Raw genomic sequence first — 26,799 nt, forward strand, 5'->3', positions numbered from 1 at the left:
AAGCTCCTTTCAATTTTATATACCTTACCCGTATAAGCACTTAAAGGGACACTTAAGTCAAACAAAAAAAATGAGTTTTACTCACCTGGGGCTTCCAATAGCCCCCTGCAGCTGTCCGGTGCCCTCGCCATCTCCCTCCGATCCTCCTGGCCCCGCCGGCAGCCACTTTCTGTTTCGGTGACAGGAGCTGACAGGCTGGGGACGCGAGTGATTCTTCGCGTTCCTGGCCACAATAGTGCCATCTATGCTGCTATAGCATATATCATATACCATATAGCAGCATAGAGGGTGCTAATGGGCCTGGGAACGCGAAGAATCACTCGCGTCCCCAGCCTGTCAGCTCCTGTCACCGAAACAGGAAGTGGCTGCCGGCGGGGCCAGGAGGATTGGAGGGAAACGGCGAGGGCACCGGACAGCTGCAGGGGGCTATTGGAAGCCCTAGGTGAGTAAAACTCATTTTTTTTGTTTGACTTAAGTGTCCCTTTAAGGCGGATTAGATCCGCTGCCCATTCCTGCCTCCGCTGGGAGTCAGGTTCTACTAGCTACTTATTGTAACCTAACAGAATAGGCCTTCGCCCAGCCAAAATATTGGTCCATTAAATGGGTGAGAGGTATTTTGTTTAATCTATGCGAACATTAGCCACTCCTTTTCAGAAATAACACTAAATTGGTTGTGCTCTATCCTTAGTTATTCATCTGATCTAGTGTTACAGTTTATAATGTTTCCATAACATAAACTTCCTCTAGGCATTTTGTTCTCTCAATGTTTGTTAACTATTGTCTAATTCCATATTTGGCAATAATTTGTTATTGGTTACTACCATTCCTGACTGTTACTGATTGATTGTTTAGTTTCTGTATACATCTTGTCTTATAAAATCTAATAAAAACGATTGAAACAAAAAGTTATTTTGTAACGAAGGAGAAAAAAAAAGTTAATCGAATAAGGGCTGTTTTACACGGGCTTATTCCAGTGTGTCACTCAAATGCTTTTTTGCAAGTATGCAGAAAAGCATTTGACATCTTCCAGCAGTTTTGGGCATCTTTCACCAACCCAGGCAAGGGGGACATGGAGACGCGGCAGTAAGCAACCCTGGAAGCAGCATGTTGCTTCCATGGTCAGCTGAGACGATGGGAAAATCGAGATCAGAATGCAGTGCTTGCTTAAACTAGGGGTAAGGAGTTGACACAAAAATCATCCGACTACTCAGTTTGTGGAACCTCCAACTCCAGGTACCCAAAAATTGTTCAGACTCCTCGACTCCTACTCCATAGCCCTGGCACAAGCGATGGTAAACTACAGTACAGGCGCTGCCCATCCAGTTAAATGGGTAGCGCTTTAATGAAAATGACCACGGCCATCGGGAAACATCGAGCAGATGCCCGTTTGAACCTGCCCTTAGGGCCCATGTGCCTTATAGCATGACTGTAAAACAATAAATACTTAAATTAGCTTAGATGGTTTTCATCTACGAAAGCAAAGAGAAAAGGGGAAGTCACCTTTAGAAGACAGTCAAATGCTTTCTCTTGTTTTCATGTTTCTAGTAAGTGGACTGAGCATTATAGACTTTCCTTTCCACTGGTTCTTGTATGATTGTGAATGTAGCACTTTATTTCTCTCTGTCTCCCCTTTGTCTGCCAATGTCTGATTACTGAAAATAGTTTGGCATTTTTAAAGATTGTTCTTTTTTTACGCTTTCTAAATAGGGTCGAGGCTCGGGATTTCCAAGGAGGAGACCGAGGGGTTCCGGCCTCTCTGGCCGTGGAGGAAGAGGTCGATCAAAATTAAAACCACCTATTGGCAACTATATAATTCCAGGGGTACAACAATCTTTTTACTTTTTCATCTTTCATCATTCACTACTGACTTCTGAGATCTAATGTGTGTACCAAACTTGTGTAAGAACTGTGCTACAAGTCTCTGTCCGTGTGACATTGGCTTTAATCTCTATCTGTGTGACATTGGCTTTAATTCTCTGTGTGACATTAGCTTTACTCCTCTGGGAATCGTGTGAACCTCTAAATCGTGTCAGAGCAGCAGTTCTCTTACCAGAAAAATGGCATACTGACTCTTGGTACTTGGACAGAGCACTTGTGCATGTCTGCTTCAGTCTGTACCCTATTGTATGTAACTAGGTGGGTGCATGTGCGTGATGTGTATGGCAAGTGTCCACAGTACTTAGACATGTGTTTACTACTGTTTTTCTGCTGTTTGTTGTTTTCCTGACAAGTTACAGATCGATAGCTGCTTCTGCTGGGTTCCCTGGTTACCAGTATTACATAGTCTGGGATAGTGTTGTTTGGGAAGATGTGTTAATACTTGAGCATGCTGGATATTCCTATGAGACTTCTAAGCATTCTCTGTTCCTGTTGCAGATAACCCCAGTTGATCTTTCATCATTCAAGGAGGAGGAAGAAACCTCAATGCACAACACAGTTGTTTTATTTTCCACAAGTGACAGGTTCACCTTGCATCAGGTTGGCAATTATTTTCACATGGATATTCTAACAATTTATGTTTGTTTAATGCATTCTTCGCACCTAGGAATACAGCCTAAATTTGGACCACTTCAAGGGAACCTAAACTGAGAAGGATATGGATATTTCCTTTTAAATTAATACCAGTTGCCTGACTCTCCTGCTGATCCTGTGTCTCCAATACTTTTAGCCACAGCCCCTCAATAAGCATGCAGATCAGGTGCTCTGACCGAAGTCAGACTGGAATAGCTGCATGCTTGTTTTAGGTGTGTGATTCATCCACTACTGCAAAGAGATCAGCAGGACTGCCAAGAAACTGGTATTGTTTAAAAGGAAACATCCGTATTCCTCTGAGTTAAGGTTCCCTTTCAGATATACTTTTAATTGTTTGGGGGGGGGGGGGGGGGGGATTCATTTGAATCCTGTTTATTTATTTTTTAATTCAGTAACAAGAATATTGTCATTTTGTAGATGTTACTTGAAGATGTATGTTGCTACCACATTTGTTACACAATGTTTAGTTTCTTGTATCTGCTGCTTATACGTGAGTGTAATGCATGTCCCTCTGCCTGACAGGATATGTGCGTGGTGTGCGGTAGTTTTGGTAAAGGTGCTGAAGGGAGACTACTTGCATGCTCTCAGTGCGGGCAGTGTTACCATCCATACTGTGTCAGTATTAAGGTAAGTGACTTCCTTCACACAGATATCCTTTCTTTGGTTTCTTCTCATTATGCTGAACTAATGATAAAAATGCAACAATAGATCCTTCAGGTAACTAAAGTTTGGATAGAAACATTTAATAAGGCGGTTCTTCACCCATTTGTGTGGAAAATTCTCAAATTTTTCTGTTAAAAGTATTTGTCATTGTTAGACGGAAGTGAACAGCAAAACACCAATAGCTCCGACACACAAATCTTATTGTATAATCCTTCACTTCCTCCACTGTTACAGTGCTGAGCACAATGACACTCCTCTGATGTCCACCGCTACAGTGCCTTCAGAACAATCTTCAATCTGCACAACTACACGTAAAACATGTTTATTAAAAAAAGCTTAAAAACCCCACATGGATCAGTTCTGTAACACACCTACAGCCCGCTGTTTTGGGTGTTATCCTGTATGCAGATGAAAAAATAAATCCTAATAAACTTTTTTTTTTTACCTACACTAAATAGGTCTATAATGACCCCCCCCCCCTTTACCTATTTAATGGGTGAAGGATGTGCATCTGGTGGTCCCCTTATTAAAGGGGGCTCCCTGATACCACGAAAAGCCCCCCTTCCCAGTACTTAGGAGTGGATGACTATTTACCACCCCTCTCTTACGCCCCTATATTGTGCACCATGTAGAAAGTGAAAGAGCTCCACGCTCTGGGTTGTTGTTTTTTTTGGCTTTAAAATGGCTTGTTTCTTAAAGGGGCACTATGGCTAAATGTTTTCTTTTTAATCACTTTAACATAAATATTTATAGGTGGAGCAGAGTTAATGACGTATTATGGCTGATCAAAAGCATTTTTTACACTGCCCCTATCCATTTTTAGCTTTAGAGTCACATCGAAAGATTTACCTTAATGACGCGACTCAGGCTAATCCATTGTGCAGTAGGAGGCATCTGCTTCTACTGCTTGAGCTGCCTTTACTGTCCACCCCTATGGCTAACTCAGCTAGGATCATTCCATCTTCTAGGTTTCATTGCCAGCTTCAGGGGACGCAGCCGTACGGATTTATGTTTAGATGTTTCCCGTCAAGGACCCCTTTAGTGAATCTAGCAATGAAACGGACACCTATTGTCCGTTTCTATGGCAACCAAACTTCAGCTTTTGAAGGCAGCGGCGGCATCAAAGCTATAGTGCTTGGGTCTGCACTGTACGGCGGCTGCGTCCTGCACTTTATGGCGGATGAAGTGACCTCAGTAACTGCACAATAGCGCAGTTAAAAGATGGAATGATCCTAGCTGAGCTTCGCACAGGGGTTGCACAATAAGCTGAAGTCTGGTTACCATAGAAACGGACAACAATAGGTGTCAGTTTCATTGCCAGCTTCACTACAGGGGTCCTTGACGGGCAGCATCTAAACATAAATCCGTACGGCTGCGTCCCCTGAAGCTGGCAATGAAACCTAGAAGATGGTATGATCCTAGCTGAGTTAGCCATAGGGGTGGACAGTAAAGGCAGCTCAAGCAGTAGAAGCAGATGCCTCCTACTACACAATGGATTAGCCTAAATCGCGTCAGTAATGTAAATCTTCCGACGTGACTCTAAAGCTAAGAATGGATAGGGGCAGTGTAAAAAATGCTTTTGATCAGCCACAATATGTCATTAACTCTGCTCCACCTATAAATATTTATGTTAAAGTGACTAAAAAGAAAGAAATTAGCCATAGTGCCCCTTTAATTCAAAGCTGCAGTTGATCAGTGTTGTCATACATGCTTTCATTTTCAAGATGCACTGAATTTTTTCATGTTCTGTTAGTCTGGTCATTAGAAATTGTGCAGTTGAACCTCACTCATTGTGACTATTTCTCCAGCTTAGTAAAGTCATCCTTCGTAAAGGCTGGAGGTGTTTGGAATGCACGGTGTGCGAGGCTTGCGGTAAAGCCACAGATCCTGGCCGGCTGCTTCTCTGCGATGACTGTGATATTAGCTACCACACATACTGCTTGGATCCACCTTTACAGACTGTCCCCAAGGGAGGGTGGAAGTGTAAATGGTGAGTTTTATTATCTCTTCCTGCATCACTGTTTCACCTATTCTTTGACTTCCTATCTCAGGTTTCATGTGTTTGCCTCTGTAAAGCCCATGGATTGCCTTTGCCCACTGTTGTTGTTGTTTTTTTTGTTTTGTTTTGTTTTTCACACAGATGTGACTTGTGATCTTAAAGTTCTTTTAAGTAAATTTTGTTCAGATTCAGTTTTTTGTTTTTGTTAGAATTAAATGTCTAATTTAACCTATTTTGGTTCCTGGACGTAGAAATTACGTCCAGGAACCATGCGCGCTCCCGCGGCCGATCGCGCGCATGTACGCGCGCTCCCGGCCCGCGGTTCGTTAGCCAGGCAATCAGTGAATCGGGCTATGATGCCCGATCACTGATTCCTCTCCCCCGCTGAAAAAGCGACAGCTTCTCTCGAAGCTGCGCCTTTTCTGGCTGTTACCTCCCCCATGCGTCACTCTAAGCGTATGTTACGCTTAGCGTGACGTCATGTAAACAAACTCATGGCCGCCATCTTGTGGCCAAAAAGTAATACTACAACTAAAAGTTAAAAAAAATTAAAATCAACACATATTTACATTTTAAACCTATTGTTTACATCCCACCCTCCCAAAACTACCCAAATAAAATGTTTAATATAAAAAAAAACCATTACAATAAAAAAAAAAACATGTAAATATTTACCTAAGGGTCTAAACTTTTTAAATATCAATGTAAAGATGATATATTTCTATATTTTTTTAATTTTAAACTTGTAAATAGTGATAGATGCAAAACGGAAAAAATGCACCTTTATTTCCAAATAAAATATTGTCGCCATACATTGTGATAGGGACATAATTTTAACGGTGTAATAACCGGGACATATGGGCAAATACAATACGTATATGTATTGTATGGAAAATTGGTTTGATATCAATACAGCAGTCATTGATCATTTTTCACCCAGACTCCAGGCGTCATATGTTATTTAAATACAATACGTGAGTTTTAATTATGGAGGCATGTATTATTTTAAAACTATAATGGCTGAAAACTGAGAAATAATGATTTTTTTTCTGTTTTTTTTCTTATTCTTCCTGTTAAAATGCATTTACAGTAAAGTGGCTCTTAGCAAAATGTACCCCCCAAAGAAAGCCTAATTGGTGGCGGGAAAAACAAGATATAGATCAGTTCATTGTGATAAGTAGTGATAAAGTTATAGGTTAATGAATGGGAGGTGAACATTTCTCAAGTGAAAACGACGTAACGCGAATGGGTTAAACAAATGTCTGATAATCTAAGGCAGGGGTCCCCAAACTTTTTCGGCCAAGGGCCGGGTCAACATACTTCAAACTGCTGGGGGGCCAGAACACATAAAATGATGTTGAAAAACATTACATCGAATCAAGGTATTGATTCCCCCCAACCATGCCCAGAGGAGAACTCCCAGCAGCAGCTATTCAGTCATGTGGCGCCCGAAGAATGCCTTTGTGCACCAGACTGTGAAGCATACCCAGGTGACAAACTGCGATCCAGTTGGACAGAAGTGTCACCTGATGCAGAATTGGATTGGTAGCCAGCAAATTAATGCTCGCTGGCTTATACGGTATGTGGATGGGTGGTGCCAGCACTGCTATTCTATATATGGGCTGCCGATATTTAAAGGTGTAGTGGGCCACATCTATAAGTGAAAAAGCCTCAGGGGGCCGCATTCAACCCGCAGGCTTTAGTTTGAGGACCACTGATCTAAGGTGTGAATTGAAGATATTCAGTATTTTGTGTGATGGGCTTGAAATTAGCCATCAAAGCATCTTTTTATTTTTTTTCCCACAAGAGAAATTCCGTATGTATTATAAGCGGCGTGATCTTTCTCATGCTCTTGACTCTCCCTGTAGGTGTGTATCATGTAACAACTGCAAAGCAATAACGCCGGGTCTGAGATGTGAATGGCAGAACAACTATACCCAGTGTGCCCCGTGTGCAAGTCTCTCTACCTGTCCTGTGTGTGCTCAGAACTACGTAGAGGATGAGCTGATTCTCCAGTGTCGGCAATGTGACCGGTAAGAGTTGTTCTTGAGCTGCTAAATATAGCGGCTGTACTTTCCATGCATGTAGATATTTTTCTGTGAATTGTCATGTGAATAAATTTCTCAACTGACAATTTTCTCTCTTGCCTGACTGTTTGGTGTACAGGTGGTCCCACGGTTCCTGCCAGGGCCTAAACACAGAGGCAGAAGTGGAGAGTGCTGCAGACAGTGGGTTTGACTGTGCCATGTGTAAGCCATTCGCAGTACCAGTACAAGGTAAATGTGCTATTCAGATGTTGCTGAGGTGTTTAAATAAATGCCTTGCCATCCCTTCCTCTCACAAGAGGCTACTAAAATGCTTGTACCTGACTACTATGACACCCGCAGCTTCTTTGGAACGCTCTCCCACAGCTAGTCCATCATGCTTACAACCTGGAGATTTTCAAATGTACTTTCAAAACACACCTGTTCAGACAAGCCTATAATTTGCTATAGGTAGCATTGGTGGTAAACTGCCTCATCTGCTAACACTTGTCTCCAACCCACCACCCTCTAGATCAGGGGTGTCAAACTCAAATACAAAATGGGCCGAAATTGTACACTGAGGCCTAGTCGCGGGCCGAAATTGTACACTAGGGTCTAGTCTGTGGGCCAATCTCAATTTCTACAGGCCACATTCTTCCCTTATACAGTTCCCTGGTGTCTAGTGGTCCTCCCTCCCCTATAAAATTCCCTGGTGTCTTAAGACCCCCACCCTCCCCTACACAGTTCCCTGATGTTTAGTGCTTTCCCCCTACCTCCCCACATGGCCTCCCTGGTGTTATAGGGCTTCATCTCTAATATAACTTCCCTGGTGGTCTAGAGTGGGCCAAACATAATGCAAAGTGGGGAAACCTCTTGAGGTCCAAATTTAATGGCTCTGAGGGCCAAATTTGGCCCGCGGGCCGAAGTTTGACATGTATGCTCTAGATTGTAGGCTCGCAAGTGTATTGGCCCCTCCTAGTACTTCTTATTCTAGTATAATTCTTCATATGATTATGCACCAGTATTGGTGATGTCTCAAACCACACATCACCAATGTTTATATTTGTATTTGCATTGTTGGATGTCCTGATTGAGTTTTGGACGTCTCGTATCTATGCTCCCCACAATTTGTTTGTACTATGTACAGCACTACGGAAGATGTTGGCACTATATAAATAAAAAATAATAATTATATGAAATAAATACAGTTTAGCTCTGTTTCCTTTCCTAGTCTTGAGCCTTCAGTGATGACCCTGCTAATGCCACTGCCGAATTGCTGCAGCTGAACAGGAATGTGGGATCTTCTGATAACAGCTGTTGGTTAAGGAATTAAGCATTAATCCCTTAGCCTCACCCATCCTTTAATGCTCGCCATAACTAAAGAGTCTAAAGTAATCCTCTTCCCCTCTGCTAGCTTTCTACATAGTGCTTTCCATATAATAAAAATGGTGAATATTTCTTCAATGTTGTTAAAACTGTGCTCGTTAGTGCTGCAGGAATTGCTACCGGCTCTGTACCCACTGTAAAGCTATATACAGTGCAAAAGGTTTTGCTCCAGCTAAACCTTCTCACCAGATTAAGTCTGGACGGGTGCGTAGCATCATGCGCCATCCGCACCAACCATATGTGCATCAAGTAAGGATCCAGACAACCATCCTTTGCTCCGTTATTCGACATCAATAAGCAGGGTACACAAATGAGAATAGGCTAACCTGTTTCACACACCCAACAGTCGCTTTCTGTATGAGTATACACCTGTTGGTGTGAAACACCTTAGGGCTATTCTCATCTGTGTACTCTGCCTATTGGTTTCAAATGAAATCTGAGTGAGCAATGGGCGGCTGTGCAGATCTTTGTTTGATGCACATGTAAAGCTATACACTCTAGATTTTCACCTAGTCCATTTTCTTCTATTCTCTCTCTATAGCATAGGATAGCAGAGCAGCTATACAGTAATTATTCCTAAAGCTGTGTCTGTACGAACAATCCTTTTGGACAGTAGTTATTGTCTGTTCTTTATATCCTCGTTGTGCATTAATACAGACCTCTGTTGACAAAGCCAAAGCTTCCAAGCTGGCTTCACAGTAGGTAATGTTCCTTTCTGCAGACAAAACTTACATGCTGGAATTTTATATTTTTTCAAGGTATTTCATCGTAGTTTTAGTGATGCTGCTGTGCTTTAGTGGTTGGAGCATTACTCTGCGCCTAGGAATTTGCCTATTATTTTCCTTCACTTATAAGGTGCTGACATACCTGCCAGTGCTCTCAGGCCTGGATTTACCTCACAGAAGCCTATAGGCACAGATCTCCTGGAACCTTAGACTTCACCGTCCATGAGCCTAACTTGCAAACACCCACCTGCAACTGCACCTAAAGTGTGCTGGCTGTCCCAGATGTCACTTCTCCCTTATTTCCCTTACTGTCATAGGTAGCTACAGGTGTCTCTTAGTATTAGGTAGCCAGAAATACCCTCAATATTAAGTAGGTAAAGGTGCCGCCAAGTATGAGGTAGCTGGAGGAACCTCGCTATTAAGTAGCTAGAGGTGACCCTGACTGAAGGGAGATCTCATCACCAGTGGAATGCCAAGAGCAGAGTGAGTAAGCGATCATTAACACTCTCATCAGGACTCTGCACAGGGAAAAAAGGAGTTAAGCAATTGTAGAGTGGAGTGAGCGGCCTTTCCATCATCAGGCGCCTATAGGGAAATCCAGCCCTGGGTGCTCTGCATAAAAGGTGCCGAAGGAATATTCCTGTCTAAAGCTTTTTAAAGCTAGTTGGCTTGGCTCTCGAGGCTAGAGGATTCATGTGAATTATGGTAGTATGTCACTTCTATTCTTTGTATAGCACTTTATTAGGGCACCCCCGATAATCCTCCCACAGCAAGGGGCAAAACATGATTTGGGGTGGGTACATATATCCAATTTTGATTGGCCAGTTTTACCACCCCACTTAGTATGAGGGCTAACCTACACAATCTGTTCTGTTGTATTCTAAATCTGTTGGCCCTCGTACTACATGGGGGAGGTAAAATTGGTCAATGGTTGGCCAAACAAAATTGGATGTGTGTATGCATCCTTAGTCTGGTTGATTTGGTCTGTCTTTACATATTTAGCAGTTTTAGTGGATAAAGGGCCCCATTTTTGAGCCCCATACAATAGCTTTGTGACATTAGACCCTCGGACGCTTGCAGTCGAGTCACCTTATGTTCAGATTCAATCATTTATTTAGGTCCGTCATTCATTAGTTTCATATTATATGATACAATAAAAGTGAAGTTTTAATGTATTTTAGACGGGGTATTGATGCACACTTGCACATTGAACCATCTTTTTTCTGTCATGTTCCAAATTCCCCCTCCGATTCTATACTAACATATAATTTGAAGTGTGTATAATGTATCCAGCATCATTAAAAAATGTGTTAACACTTTGTTTACCTTTTAGAAGAAATCGAACCTCCTGTTGTTGAAGCTCATATTGTTCCAAAAACTAGAGAACCTGGTAAGAAAAGGATTATTGCCATTTCCTTCATCAATCTCTGCAGTCATTTAGCCAAATCTATCCATCTATCCATCTGTCAATCATAGATATTTATTGGCTATTTAGCATGCAAAATCAATTGTTTACCGGATCTTTTGTTCCATTCCCTGAGAAAATACCTTTTTGTCATAATGTATAGTGGAAAATAACCAGGTAGTCAACCTGATATGTGGACTTAACCCATTTATTCAAGAAGTGGCATACCATAGACAACTCGGCAATTTGGTCACAATTCACCGTACCTTCAAGTATTTCCGAGGTGAAAATTGAAATGTAGCTTTACTTACCTGAGGCTTCTTGCATCCCCTAGAAATCATTTGTGTCCCTCACCGCAAATCTGGTGTTCTCCTGCATCCTGCTGTAGGCTCTAAAGGAGTGCTGAGATGGGCCAGCATCTTGTGTGGCCACATGTACGTTCCCGCGTGTAAATGAGCCCATGTTGTTGGGAGCATACTGCACCTGCATCTCCTCAATCTCTAGCTTGATCTCAGCCTGCACGTTTGATGAGGTGCGATAGGGGCCCTGCCGTAAAGGCTTGTAGGTCCCTGTGTCAACTCGGTGAGCTGCTAAGTTGGTTTGGCCAAGGAGTCCTGAGAATGTGTCCTGGTGTGCACTCAGGAGTGTGGTGAGCTGAAGTTGCTGGGAGTACGAGTGGTGGGGGTTGATGTCCCAATCCTCTGCCACTTTTTGTAGTTCCACCTGCAGGTCTATCAGTTGGTCTGGTCTGGCTCTTCTCGTTCTAGCTGACTGCACGTTGCCAACACATACTGCTCTCTCTCACGTACTTTTACCGTTTTGACATGGATAGTCTTTTGTTCATTGCTATTAAAATTTGTTTCACATAGTATTTTACTTGCAGTGAGTTTGTGCCACTGTGTTGGGATGTACTGGTCTGAAGGACTGCTGGCAATTGGCAGTTAGGCCTGTATGTCTACAGCCACCCCCGACAAGGGTTCATCACTAAGTGGCAGTGGGCATAGGGGAACTCTGGCCTTTCCCTCCTGACAAACAGCACATGGCCTGTGCAGTACTCTCCTTGTGATGTGTGCCCCTCCCTCGCATGGTGCGGGCGCACTCCCGTGCATATGCAGAAGATGCTGACCCATCGGGGGTCGGCGACCCTTCAGAGGCTGCCAGAGAGAACCAGGAGAACACCAGTGCTGCGGCGAGGTACACAAATGACTTCTATGGGCTGGAAAAAGCCCCAGGTAAGTAAAGCTACATTTCACTTTTCACCTCAGAAATACTTTAATGTGTACCTGGAGTGAAAATAACCTAATGAGGTAAGCAATTGTATCTATAGAAATAATCCTAAACGAGGTATTTCCCAATGCAGACAGCCAGGATTCCACTGGTTGTATTGAGGGAAGGAAAGGAAGCAAAGTGTTGAGAATACTCTGGTTCGAGGATTGTGCATCAGATGAATACCGTAACAGATTAAAAATTGCTGTACATTTACCCTCTTCTTTGTATTACTACATATGCTCAAAATCAATCCCTAATTTTGACCCTTTAAAGTGTACCAGAGACGACAGATACTTAACTTTCTATACATACCTGGGGCTTCCTCCAGCCCCATGGGCACAGATCACTCACACGCCGCTGTCCTCTGCTGCCTGCAGCTCCGGTACTGGGTTCTGTAACTTCCTCCAGTCGCTGCCAGTCTGGCGCAAGTGAAGGGCGCTATTAACGCATGTCTCCAGCAGCCACTGGCGTTAGTGGTTAGCGCTCTCGCCTTGCAGCCCTGGGTCACTGGTTCGAATCCCAGCCAGGTCAACATCTGCATGGTGTTTGTATGTTCACCCCATGCTTGCATGGCTTTCCTCCGGGCACTCCGGTTTCCTCACACATTCCAAAAACATACAGATAAGTTAATTGGCTTTCCCTTAAATTGGCCCTAGACTATGATACATGCACTACATGATACATACATAGACATATGACTATGGTAAGAACTAGATTGTGAGCCCCTCTGAGGGACAGTTAGTGACAAGACAATATACTCTGTACAGCGCTGCGTAATATGTCGGCGCTATATAAATACAGTAAATAAATAAATAGGAAAAGGCCTGTGAAACATGATGCACAAAAAGCAAACAACAGGATTGGGATGAGTAGCACCATCTAGCATCAGAGAGGACTCCAGGGTCATCAGAAAAACTATTTTTATATTTATAAGCACAAATCCTTTAAATCTGAAACTACCAGCTTCACATTGAAAACAGGACATGTTTTAAGCTTCTGTACTCATGTGCATTTGATTTGATTTTTTTTCTTTATTTTTTATAGATATTCTTAAAACCTTCACTCAGGATGGAGTATGTCTGACAGAGTCCGGACTTACACAGTTGCAAAGTTTAACCATCATGGTACCAAGGAGGAGGCGGTCAAAACCAAAGCTGAAATTAAAGATCATCAACCAGAATAGCGTGGCTGTTCTTCAGACCCCTCCAGACCCCCAGTCTGAACATTCGCGCGATGGGGAGATGGATGACAGCAGAGGTATAGTTTTGTCTCCATTGCTTCGCATGTAGTCTTGATCACTTTGCCAGAATTATGACTTTTCACCTGTCTTCAGCTAGCCTACAGTACATATAAAATAAAAATTGCAATTGTGTAAAGAATATTTTATTATGGATCGCTTTATTGGACTTTTCAGATATAGAAAAGTATGTTTTCCAGTGTATCTCAGATATAAAAAGAAATATTAAGAATCTGCTAGTTTACTGTCTCTTTGAGAGATTTAATATGAGAATATGAAAAGCATACAGAAGCAGAGCATCAATTTAAAGAGTAACTGTCGGGCTTAAAATCAAAAATCAATTCTTTATTTTTAACTGGTAAACAAGTAATAAGGATTCTAACCAGGCAATCCAAAAGTTAAAACCTCTATTAGTTTTCTTGTTTATAAATGATCATTCCCCAGTTTACCTGACTCTTATTTGGTACGTTGCCGCAAAAAGGAAGTTGCAGGGCATGCCGGGTTATCTTTTTTTGCTTCTGTACATAAGTTAAGTCTGAGGGGCGATAAAGAAGCAAAAGAAAAAAAAAAAAAAAAAAAAAAAAGATAACCCAGCATGCCCTGCAACTTCCTTTGTGTGGCAACTTACCAAATAAGAGTCTGGTAAACTGGGGAATGATCATTTATAAACAAGAAAACTAATAGAGGTTTTAACTTTTTGATTGCCTGGTTCGCATCCTGATTACTTGTTTACCAGATGTACCAAATGAAGAATTAATTTTTGAGTTTATGCCCAACAGTTACACTTTAAAGCCCTATGATAAAATGAAATGCATACGCACAAAGATATATATATATATATATATATATATATATATATATATATATATATATATATATATATATATATATATAAGATCAGTCTTTAAAAGGCATCAGTTTTTCATTTGTGACCCTCCATCAGGTTAGTGCGTGGTCAATGCGACGCGTCTGTTGCTCCGGATTTATTGCAGCCTCCCCAAACATGCAGTACATTCAGCGAATTGTGCCAAACGGATCCGTTGTAACCGAGCAGTGTGAATAGATCCTATTGATTTAACATAGGATCCATTCACCTCCATTAGGATTTGGTCCGCTTAGGTACGCTAAACGGACCATTTTTAGTGCCAATGTGAACCGGGCCTAAGAGCTACAAATTGTGGCGGTGGTATTTGAGGGAAGGAAATGTTAATGGTTGGGTTTTGACCATTCCCTTCTATAAATGATCAGTTTATACTGCAGATGTCTATGATTGTCTCTTTGTGATTGTGCAGTTGTCTCCTTTGTGTCTCTTGTTTTCGCCTGCCCAGAAAGCAGACATGAGGCATGATCATGGCAGCTAATCAGGACCTTCTAAAACAATTACCCATCAAAATGTGGGCACAGACTTTTCCATGACTGCTTCTCATGGAGGATATCTGCATGATACTAAGATTCTCTCCTTTCCCTAGAGGTCCCATTCAACCAATACAGCAGATTGGTTAGCTCCGTGGAAATGAGGGAGACATTCCAAATGGGACTAATCTGGTTTAAATCCCTTTTTTTGGGACATCAGGTTCATGTAAACTAACTACCCCCCTCCAAAAAAAGGGAAAAGAAGTGAATTTCCCTTAAAAGTTTTTGTATTTGTTGTATTAACAGATTCACAGCCTAACATTGTAGTAATGTGTTTCAGAGGGAGATCTCATGGACTGTGATGTGAAATCTGATTCCAGTCCTGAGCGAGAGCCTATTGATGATGATCCTAAGGGTGCAGAAGTGATGGATGGAACAAAGAAAAGGAAGAGAAAGCCATACAGACCTGGTATAAACGTTTTACTTAACTGGAACTCAGAATTCTTGCTAGGCTTGTCTGTAACATAAGCCTTTCCATCATCAAACTGCATTCCATTGCCTACACTACCATCAGTAAAAGCCATCTCATGTGGCAGAACAATTATTAATTGTGATCATGACCAAGTCTGCATGCTGTTGTGCCAGATCATAACTGCATTGTTTGTTAATAAGTGTCTGTTACATTGAAGAAAAAAAAACCTGGGCAAAAGAAACTGAACATAGGTAGAAAAGCTGCATTGTTAAATGATGATCAGTCTGAGAGATACAGGCAGCTAAAGTTCATGTTAGGATTCTTGAGGCTTCTTAATCTATTAGCAACTTCAATAGAGTTACCTCGTTTGAGATAAGTGCACTGCTTTTGATCTCAGTCGGCAGAACACGTGCTGTAAATTCTAAGAATGCTTTGATATCTTTCTACTAGCAGAAAATATAGAAACTGAAAGCTAAAGTCCCCTGTTGTCTCACACTGCCCCCTAGTGACAAGTGGCCATAAATACACATTACAGCAGTACTAAGGCCTCTGTTACATAGACTGTTGATAGGCAGTGAAATGCCTCTCAAACTCTCACAACTGTTCACTGCTGCCTGATAACGGCTTGTTGCTGCCTGGTAACTGCTCACTGCTACCTGGTAACTGCTCACTGCTACCTGGTAACTGCTTGCTGAGCACACCGCTCAACTGTCCGTTGAAAAGAGGCCTAAATGTGCTAAAATAAATTGGCCTGGATCACTTGCAAGCCTCTTAAATAAATTGGCTGCTAAAGTGTTAATAATCAACAACCAAGGCCAAGCTTGCTTAAAACAGGGAAGGAAGAGGCGCCCCAAAGAAAAAAGTAAAATCTTCATAAACCATATAAGGGTACGAGGCAAACAGTCTTTTTAAGAGAACACTTTTTAAAACAATGCATTTCATGGGTTTGTGCCCACTTTTTCAGGTTAGATTAAAGGGAACCCGAAGCAATAGGTTTATGGAGGCTGCCATATTTATTTATTTTTACGGCATACCAGTTGCCTGGCTATCCTGCTGATTCTCTGCCTGTAATACTTTTAGCCATAGACCCTGAACAAACATATGCAGATCAGGTGTTTCTGACATTGTCAGATCTGACAAGATTAGCTCCATGCTAGTTTCTGGTGTGATTCAGACACTACTGCAGCCAAATAAATCAGTAGGGCTGCCAGGCGAGTACATTTGAAATCGGTGCCGGTAGACTTGGGCGCAGGATACAGCAGTATATGGCTGATCCTGCTTCTGCACAAGTCCGGGCCGATTTAATTACTATTCCCCCTCCAGGCCGCCATGGATAGTGGGGGAATGAAATAATTCGGCTTCCAGCGATTGCTGGAGGCCGAATTATTATGTTTTTAAGCAACCTCGGCTCCGTCTTCTGACAGAGCCGACGTTACTCACTGAGCGCTGCAATAGGAGTGATTCCTATTGTAGTCTACGGAGGAGCCGGCTGCACCCAAATCTAGCAGCGCTGAAAAGCACTGCTCCGTGCCAGGCAACTGGTATTGTTTAAAAGGAAACACATCTGGCAGTGTCCATATCCCTCTAACTTCAGGTTTCCTTTAAAGTTAGCAGATAGGCGCTCTGAACTGCTGACAATTTTTTCTCAGAGACTCTGTTGTTTAACCTGAAGAAGTGGACACAGACCCGTGAAACGCGTTGTTTTAGTGTTCTATTAAAAAGATTGATTGCCTGATACAAGTTGTTTATCGTCTTTTTGAACCACTCTTTCATATATACTACACAGATCTGATGTCCTAAAATACTACACTACAAACGGCTCCTGGGATCTCACGTGTCTTTTTTTTTCTTGAAGGTCCTACGGACTCTTCCACACACATTACAGGAAACATTGACATTTGTATGTTCAGCAGCCTGTATTTCTGATAGTACTGATCAGTACTCCATATACTTTTCTGTTAAGGTAGCCTCTGATAATAGTTTTATTTGCTGTGCTCAGTTTCCATTGCCCAGGCTTTTGACACACATACATGAAATTGGCCGGAACCCAGTAACATTAGTTGCCAGTGGCACTGGGCACTAAACACCCGCCAAGGCTAAATGTTCTGTAGTCTTGAATGTACCTGTTCATTTCCATGGTCAAACAAGGAGAGGCAGACTGTTGAATTGTGCTTGGCACTTACTAGCGGATACGTTTTTCGTGATGCTGTTGAATTAAAACGTCTCAACTTGTAAAGGGCTGGAAAAAAAATCCCTACAAGTGATGGGGTTACATTTTTGGAATATGGAATGCAGACAGGCCTGGAAAGGGTTAGTAAGAGCACACTATATTCTTATACAAACTGATCAGTGTTAACCTCCCTCCAGGTATTGGTGGATTTATGGTGCGCCAAAGAAGCCGAACAGGTCAAGGGAAATCCAAGAGATCTCTTTCCAGAAAAGATTCTTCTGGCTCAGTTTCTGAACTTGTGCCGGGCAAAGATGATGGTATGTCCATTAAGTAATAAAGTTATTTTATAGTACGTGGTAGAACTCCGCCCGACACACAGTGGGCTGTATGTATCTGTCTCTCAAACAACTAGCTGTCTGTGTCACCCCCCATAGCAACCAGTCAGGTGCAAGCAGTCACTCTAGCTTTCATTTCCTGCTGCAGGTTTGAATACATTTGTTTAGAAGTAATACAGACAGTTCACCATTTTAAAAAATCAAGAAAAACATTACATTGGAGTCTGCCTGTAGTAAGATGGAGGTTTCTTTTTACACTCTGGCCCCATTGTGCTATTGTTGTCATCATTTGGCTTATTGGAGCCTGATCAGAGCAGAATAGAGGCTCCCGTACAGCTGATGCTGCTCTTAAAATCAATAAGCGCCAGCTGTGCGTTATGACTCCTTTATTATTACTTGAACAAGTACCAAGGAGGATTTCCTGTAAGATCCCCCATAGTGAGGCTGAGTGAGTTGTAACACTGGACAGTTATCAGTGTTTCCCTTGCACTGAGCTGTGAATCTGTGTGGCATTTATGGTGTGCTGCATGTCTTGCTTATTAGTACCAACACAGCACAACACTGCCTGCTACTGCGTTCTATTGAGAGAACATCTTCATTGTTATTTCTTGTCTGCCTTCATTGAACGTCTCTATATTTATGGTGTTGACATGCTTGTGTTTTCTTCTTCTAAACTGCATTCCATGTTCGACTTAAGCTTGGAATGAGCCTTTGCCTGACACGCCGGTAGATGAATGTGTCCCTGGAACTGAGACCACAGAGAAAATAAGGAAACGTTACAGGAAAAAGAAAAACAAACTTGAGGAAACTTTTCCTACATATTTACAGGTACCTTCTGAATGTGTCCATAAAAAAATGATTGCCCATTTCAAACAAGTTCTGAAATTGCTCTCACACAAAGAAGCTGATCCATTTTATGTGTATGAAGTCTGTTCAACCTTTCAACTGCTGATTTAATTAGTGGCTTGTTGGTGCTTCAGGCCAATTTATTGCGAACAACAACTCGGCCACAATTTCAAAGCCTACAGCAAAATTGATCATGGGGCCCCCTGCAGATCAAACCTTTGACCCCAACCTCCTGCAGGAAGTGGCCAGGCATCTTTTTGGCCACCCAAAAACCCTTTCCCCTTGCACAAGTAGTAGCTACCCCCACAGGTAATGGCCAGTCATGTGACCAACCACTGGAGGATATCTGCATACAGCGGGGCTCCTAGGAAGGGAGACCCAATGCAGCGTATCCATTCGGGTAAATATCACAATGATCTCTGCGCTATTCTGCATTGAGGAGGGGGTGATAAGTGGCATTGCTGCACTGTGCTACCACACACAAGGTTTGTGCACAGCAGCCAGAAGTTGCTGCCAACAGGACGAGTGGAGAAGACGCAGTTCTGTTTCTCAAACATACCTTTCCAGCAAGTCTTGTTCAGTCCATTTTCCTGAAGTGACTGCTTAGAGCTTACATATCAAACTCCGGCCCACGGGCCAAATCTGGCCCTCAGAGCCATTCAATTTGGCCTCCAAGTGGTTTACCCACTTTGCATTATGTTTGGGGGGAGGGTGGGGGCACTAGACACTAGGGAACTGTTTTGAGAACCACTAGACACAAGAAACTGTATAGGGGTTGCAGGGGAGCCAATTAGACACCAGGGAACTTTATAACAGAAGAAGGTGGCCAGTAGACATCAAGGTTGGCACTGTGACCCAGTGTTCAATTTCAGCCCACTTTTTTTTTGAGCTTGACATCCCTGGCTTAGAGAGTAGGTTGTTCATTATATGGTGGATGTGGGGGGTAGGTGTTTACATACCCATCCTTGGGTTAAAATTGTGTTAACTGTGACTAGGTGTTCCTATACCATTCAGAAGATGCCTGTTCGGATACATGAATTATTTGTTGATGACTGGGAACTTGAATGCTCATATGCTGTTTTACATGTCAGTAAATAAGCATAATACTGTATTTGTAATTTGGAGTACAAGTATATTATAGGAATCCATTTATTCCATTGACTGTGGTCAGCCATAGGTCTAGCGGAAAGCTGTAATCTGGAATTTTAGCAAGTGTATAAAAACAGACAGGTGGGTTATGCAGCAGCAACTGGACTTCAGTGAGAAACCTCAAAGATAAATGGTGGTTCACTCAGTCGAGAGTATAACTTGTTTACAGAAGTAATGGACAGCGCAGTTACACAGCAAACAATAACAGAACATTGACTTATCTTCCGGATCCAATGCATATCGTCAATGAAGTGCTAATAATTTAATTTTTATACAGCTTGAAAATGGACCAGTCATAATAACTTCTGCATTTGATCGGCCCATTTCCAAACTTCATATGCAGTAGAATCTCATTATAGTAAATTCTGATATAAGAAACCTTTTGGATATAGTAAACTTATTCAGGTCCCAGCAAATGCATATTTATAAATATACAAAGTGACCAATTCTGATATAGTAAACTAGTTTTCCTAGCCCCTAGGAGTTTACTATAATGGGATTCTAATGTATTTGTTTAACATTAACCTAAAATTAATGTTATTAAAGAGGATCTGTAACATAAAAAACACCCTTTGGGGGGGGTACTTACCTCTGGAGGAGGAAGCCTCTGGGATCCAGCGCTGGCAGCACCAGAATAGTGGTGATGTAAATGTTTACCTTTCGCTCTCCTGCGCAAACACAATAGCAGCTTTCCGATGAGCTCCGATGGAAATCACCGAGCCCAATCTGGTCCGCTCTACTGCGCAAGCGCGGGTGGACCTGATCAGGCTTGGCTGTTTCCCCCGAAGCCCATCGCATAGCTGCTACTGCAGCTGCGCAGGAGTGAGGTAGGTAAGCGACAAGCTTGTTGGCAAATTTTTCGGGGCTGCCATCGCTGGATCCTGGAGGGTGAAGAGGAAGGAAGAGGCCTCATTAAGATCAAGAGGCTTCCCCCTCCTGAGGTAAGTACACCCTGTTACAGATCCTCTTTAACCACTTGAGGACCACAGTCTTTTCGCCCCTTAAGGACCAGAGCCTTTTTCTCCATTCAGACCACTGCAGCTTTCACTGTTTATTGCTCAGTCATACAACCTACCACCTAAAGGAATTTTACCTCCTTTTCTTGTCACTAATACAGCTTTCTTTTGCTGCTATTTGATTGCTGCTGCGAGTTTTAGTTTTTATTATATTCATCAAAAAAGACATGAATTTTGGCAAAAAAAATGACTTTTTTAACTTGCTGTGCTGACATTTTTCAAATAAAGTAAAATTTCCTATACATTTGAGCGCGAAAGTTATTCTGCTACATGTCTTTGATAAAAAAAAAAAAAAACATTCAGTGTATATTTATTGGATTGGGTAAAAGTTATAGCGTTTACAAACTATGGCGCCAAAAGTGAATTTTCCCATTTTCAAGCATCTCTGACTTTTCTGCGCACCTGTCAGGTTTCATGAGGGGCTAAAATTCCAGGATAGTACAAATACCCCCCAAATGACCCCATTTTGGAAAGAAGACATCCCAAAGTATTCAGTGAGAGGCATGGTGAGTTCATAGAAGATTTTATTTTTTGTCACAAGTTAGCGGAAAATGACACTTTGTGACAAAAAAAAAAAAAGTTTCCATTTCTTCTAACTTGCGACAAAAAAAAATTAAATCTGCCACGGACTCACTATGCTCCTCTCTGAATACCTTGAAGTGTCTACTTTCCAAAATGGGGTCATTTGTGGGGTGTGTTCTGTCCTGGCATTTTGGGGGGTGCCTAATTGTAAGCACCCCTGTAAAGCCTAAAGATGCTCATTGGACTTTTGGCCCCTTAGCGCAGTTAGGCTGCAAAAAAGTGCCACACATGTGGTATTGCCGTACTCAGGAGAAGTAGTATAATGTGTTTTGGGGTGTATTTTTACACATACCCATGCTGGGTGGGAGAAATATCTCCGTAAATGACAATTGTTTTATTTTTTTTACACACAATTGTCTATTTATAGAGATATTTCTCCCACGCAGCATGGGTATGTGGAAAAATACACCCCAAAACACATTATACTACTTCTCCTGAGTACGGCGATACCACGTGTGGCACTTTTTTGCACCCTAACTGCGCTAAGGGGCCCAAAGTTCAATGAGTACCTTTAGGATTTCACAGGTCATTTTGAGAAATTTCGTTTCAAGACTACTCCTCACGGTTTAGGGCCCCTAAAATGCCAGGACAGTATAGGAACCCCACAAATTACCCCATTTTAGAAAGAAGACACCCCAAGGTATTCCGTTAGGAGGATGGTGAGTTCATAGAAGATTTTTTTTTTTTGTCACAAGTTAGCGGAAATTGATTTTAATTGTTTTTTTTCACAAAGTGTCATTTTCCGCTAACTTGTGACAAAAAATAAAATCTTCTATGAACTCACCATACTCCTAACGGAATACCTTGGGGTGTCTTCTTTCTAAAATGGGGTCATTTGTGGGGTTCCTATACTGCCCTGGCATTTTAGGGGCCCTAAACCGTGAGGAGTAGTCTTGAAACCAAATGTCGCAAAATGACCTGTGAAATCTTAAAGGTACTCATTGGATTTTGGGCCCCTTAGCGCACTTAGGGTGCAAAAAAGTGCCACATGTGGTACCGCCGTACTCAGGAGAAGTAGTTTAATGTGTTTTGGGGTGTATTTTTACACATACCCATGCTGGGTGGGAGAAATATCTCTGTAAATGACAATTGTTTGATTTTTTTTACACACAATTGTCCATTTACAGAGAGATTTCTCCCACCCAGCATGGGTATGTGTAAAAATACACCCCAAAACACAATATACTACTTCTTCTGAGTACGGCGATACCACATGTGTGACACTTTTTTTTGCAACCTAGGTGCGCTAAGGGGCCTAACGTCCTATTCACAGGTCATTTTGAGGCATTTGGATTCTAGACTACTGCTCACGGTTTAGGGCCCCTAAAATGCCAGGGCAGTATAGGAACCCCACAAGTGACCCCATTTTAGAAAGAAGACACCCCAAGGTATTCCGTTAGGAGTATGGTGAGTTCATAGAAGATTTTTTTTTTTGTCACAAGTTAGCGGAAAATGACACTTTGTGAAAAAAAAACAATACATATCAATTTCCGGCTAACTTGTGACAAAAAATAAAATCTTCTATGAACTCATCATACACCTAACAGAATACCTTGGGGTGTCTTCTTTCTAAAATGGGGTCACTTGTGGGGTTCCTATACTGCCCTGGCATTTTACGGGCCCAAAACTGTGAGTAGTCTGGAAACCAAATTTCTCAAAATGACTGTTCAGGGGTATAAGCATCTGCAAATTTTGATGACAGGTGGTCTATGAGGGGGCAAATTTTGTGGAACCGGTCATAAGCAGGGTAGCCTCTTAGATGACAGGATGTTTTGGGCCTGATCTGATGGATAGGAGTGCTAGGGGGGTGACAGGAGGTGATTGATGGGTGTCTCAGGGGGCGGTTAGTGGGGAAAATAGATGCAATCAATGCACTGGGGAGGTGATCGGAAGGGGGTCTGAGGGGGATCTGAGGGTTTGGCCGAGTGATCAGGAGCCCACACGGGGCAAATTAGGGCCTGATCTGATGGGTAGGTGTGCTAGGGGGTGACAGGAGGTGATTGATGGGTGTCTCAAGGTGTGATTAGAGGGGGGAAATAGATGCAAGCAATGCACTAGCGAGGTGATCAGGGCTGGGGTTTGAGGGCGTTCTGAGGTGTGGGCGGGTGATTGGGTGCCCGCAAGGGGCAGATTAGGGTCTAATCTGATGGGTAACAGTGACAGGTGGTGATAGGGGGTGATTGATGGGTAATTAGTGGGTGTTTAGAGGAGAGAACAGATGTAAACACTGCACTTGGGAGGTGATCTGATGTCGGATCTGCGGGCGATCTATTGGTGTGGGTGGGTGATCAGATTGCCCGCAAGGGGCAGGTTAGGGGCTGATTGATGGGTGGCAGTGACAGGGGGTGATTGATGGGTGGCAGTGACAGGGGGTGATTGATGGGTGATTGACAGGTGATCAGTGGGTTATTACAGGGAATAACAGATGTAAATATTGCACTGGCGAATTGATAAGGGGGGGTCTGAGGGCAATCTGAGCGTGTGGGCGGGTGATTGGGTGCCCGCAAGGGGCAGATTAGTGTCTAATCTGATGGGTAACAGTGACAGGTGGTGATAGGGGGTGATTGATGGGTGATTGATGGGTAATTAGTGGGTGTTTAGAGGAGAGAAGAGATGTAAACACTGCACTTGGGAGGTGATCTGATGTCGGATCTGCGGGCGATCTATTGGTGTGGGTGGGTGATCAGATTGCCCGCAAGGGGCAGGTTAGGGGCTGATTGATGGGTAGCAGTGACAGGGGGTGATTGACGGGTGATTGACAGGTGATCAGGGGGGATAGATGCATACAGTACACGGGGGGGGGGGGGGGGGGTCTGGGGAGAATCTGAGGGGGGGGGGGGTGATCAGGAGGGAGTAGGGGGCAGATTAGGGACTAAAAAAAAAAAATAGCGTTGACAGATGATGACAGGGAGTGATTGATGGGTGATTAGGGGGGTGACTGGGTGCAAACAGTGGTCTGGGGGGTGGGCAGGGGGGGGGGGTCTGAGGGGTGCTGTGGGCGATCAGGGGGCAGGGGGGGAAATCAGTGTGCTTGGGTGCAGACTAGGGTGGCTGCAGCCTGCCCTTGTGGTCCCTCGGACACTGGGACCACCAGGGCAGGAGGCAGCCAGTATAATAGGCTTTGTATACATTACAAAGCCTATTATACATACGTGCAGCGGCGATCCGGGTGCTGGTAACCCGCCGGCGGGTTACAGCGAGCGGTGGGCGGAGCCAGTCCCCGGCGGCTGATCGCGTCACGAATGACGCGATCGCCGCATAGCAACTCCCGCAGCCGCCCCCGCCGATGGGCGTATTGCGGTCGTTTGGGCCCGGACTTTGCCGCCACCCATCGGCTGGGGGCGGTCGGGAAGTGGTTAACATCTGTGTGAGTGGCTGGGATTCTACATAGCTAACCATGGGCTTTAAATCCCACAAGAGAAAAACACATTACAAATGTTAGAATTTATTAACTAGCAAATTGGTAGCCGACTGAATGGTATTGTGACCTGAGCAATATTCTGTCTCTGACCAAAACTTAAACTGGTTCTGTGGATATTATTAACAACAAAAACTGACACTTACCTGGGGCTTCTACTGGCCCCCTGCAGCTGTCCTGTCCCGCGCCGTCCTCTACAATCCTCCGCTCCCCGCCATCGGTCATGGCGCCTAACTAGACGAATACAACTGCACCTACACGCCCACGCGCGTCCTACCGCCCACTCACGTCTCCGGGAGCTTACTGCGCAGACGCAGTATGATGTTTTCGCCTAGCTCTGAGACGAGAGCAGGAGCTAGGACGCACACAGCCACACAGGCGCAGTTGTATTCGTCTAGTTAGGCGAATAATTGGACCGTGACCGGCGGCAGGGAACAGGGGATCGTAGAGGACGACGCGGGACAGGACAGCTGCAGGGGGGCCGGTAAAAGCCACAGGCAAGTGTCAGTTTTTGTTTTTAATAATATCCACAGAACCCCTTTAGAAGTGACAGCGACTTCTCTGTTCAGTATAATGGTGAGAGCAATACCGGCAATGATGATTGGCAGTTGCAGAATCGCTCATATGCCATAGCCTTTATCACTTGAAAATAGCGGTTTCATTTTATTAAATGCATCAGTAGTTTAATTTTGACATGCTTTGCCAATCTTTTTTCACAGGAAGCTTTTTTTGGGAAAAATCTTTTGGATACCAGTCGACAAAACAAGCCCAGCATTGAGAATCTTTCTGAAGAACCCCAGCCATCGTTTAAAGCCAACATCAACACGAGCTTTCTGGATCCTTCATCTGACCCGCTGCTCAGCTCTGCTGCAGCATCACCCAAGAACACAGAAAGTAAGAGTTTATACCACGTTATTTGTGGGTATTAATATTTTACATACGACATATGCTCTAGTAAATACTGGTAGATAGTGCAACTGTTTATCCATAAAATACAGGTAATAAGACCTTTGTCCATCTTCTCTAAAATTCAGTATGGAACTGCTAGAGCTATGTCTAGTAGACTGCAGGAGCAACTCTATTCTCCTTCAGCTTTCTGAGTGGTATAATTCTTTTCCCCGGCATGCCGTGTTGGTGTTCCGAGGCAGGTCAGGGGATATGAAAGCAATATTTAGTCTCTTAAATTACCTAATAAAACAGTTGTGTAACTGGCGACCCGTGGGCTGCACTCACTTGATCAGACTATTTTTTTGTCTCGGCCCTCTTCTCTGGCAGGCCCATCTTTTGTTTGCTCTTGGCAATCTTTTTCAATCTATTTTCTGTTCACTTCTATGGAAAATCGATTGGAAATCCGATCTGACATGTTGGAAATAATTGAACTGGTAGGAAATCTGCCTGAAAATCTCATTTTGTGTACCAGGCATTAGGAGTGGCTCACACTGGAGGTAATCGTGATGCTAAGTGCTTAGCGACTGCAGGAATTAATTCAACCCGACGGGAAACCGCTGGCTCCTGACGATTAAAAGCTCCCAGGTGCGCCGAACTGCAACGCATTGAAAGGCAGCATCGTGTGTGAAAGGTAAAATGAAAGTCCGTGGACTTTCATTTTACCTTGGTTAACGCAAAGAGCCCTTAGATTTGTTGCCAGGAGAGTGACTGACCACATCCTTAAAAATCACAAGGCAAACCACAACCTGTCTGGTGTGGCCCCTCCTACCCTTGGCCACTAGCAATGTTTTTTCCTCCTCCCATTTCCAGGTTAGGATGTCTAAGCAGGTTGTAGGATTTGCTGGTGAATTTAATTTTACTAAATGTATTGCTTTGATAACCAATTTTGTTTGATTGTACAACATAAGCAGTACAGACTTTTATTTCTGGAGGAACTATTCGATTTTGTTGATTTGGACAAAGACTAATGCTTGGTCATGCATTTCAATGACAATTGTTCGATGTTGGATTTTGAAAGCTCTATGCAGAATTGAGCATAGCGTACGTCTGGTTAAAATGACAGATCCTGTCAATGATAGGCTCTGTATGAATGAGGACAGATGGGGGGAGGGGGTTTAAATCCTGACCTGTCCTGACATTTTTAGGGCTCAGTAGACGCTCCGGGACCCACCTTGGCAGGGTGGGGGTGGCCATGTTTTCGAAGACTGCAGAAGCTCTACGGAAAACCTCGCCCGCCTGGCCTTGGCCCGCCCCCAGCTCAGCAGCCACC

General features: G+C 43.3%; 1 protein-coding gene across 13 annotated transcripts in view; it reads left to right on the plus strand.

Moving 5' to 3' along the window:
• Positions 1-26,799, plus strand: part of KMT2C (lysine methyltransferase 2C) — a 302,604-nt gene that overhangs the window by 195,645 nt on the left and 80,160 nt on the right. For all 13 annotated transcript variants that reach the window (XM_068235906.1, XM_068235894.1, XM_068235898.1 and 10 more), the window contains 12 exons: positions 1,708-1,821; positions 2,377-2,478; positions 3,055-3,159; positions 5,004-5,185; positions 7,063-7,227; positions 7,361-7,470; positions 10,663-10,719; positions 13,048-13,260; positions 14,934-15,062; positions 17,433-17,552; positions 18,268-18,398; positions 25,301-25,475. In XM_068235906.1, the coding sequence (XP_068092007.1) occupies positions 1,708-1,821; positions 2,377-2,478; positions 3,055-3,159; positions 5,004-5,185; positions 7,063-7,227; positions 7,361-7,470; positions 10,663-10,719; positions 13,048-13,260; positions 14,934-15,062; positions 17,433-17,552; positions 18,268-18,398; positions 25,301-25,475 (1,603 nt within the window). The remainder of the gene's footprint in view (positions 1-1,707; positions 1,822-2,376; positions 2,479-3,054; positions 3,160-5,003; positions 5,186-7,062; positions 7,228-7,360; positions 7,471-10,662; positions 10,720-13,047; positions 13,261-14,933; positions 15,063-17,432; positions 17,553-18,267; positions 18,399-25,300; positions 25,476-26,799) is intronic.

Source organism: Hyperolius riggenbachi, chromosome 5 (genome assembly GCF_040937935.1).
Source record: "Hyperolius riggenbachi isolate aHypRig1 chromosome 5, aHypRig1.pri, whole genome shotgun sequence".
Taxonomy (NCBI): Eukaryota; Metazoa; Chordata; class Amphibia; order Anura; family Hyperoliidae; genus Hyperolius; species Hyperolius riggenbachi.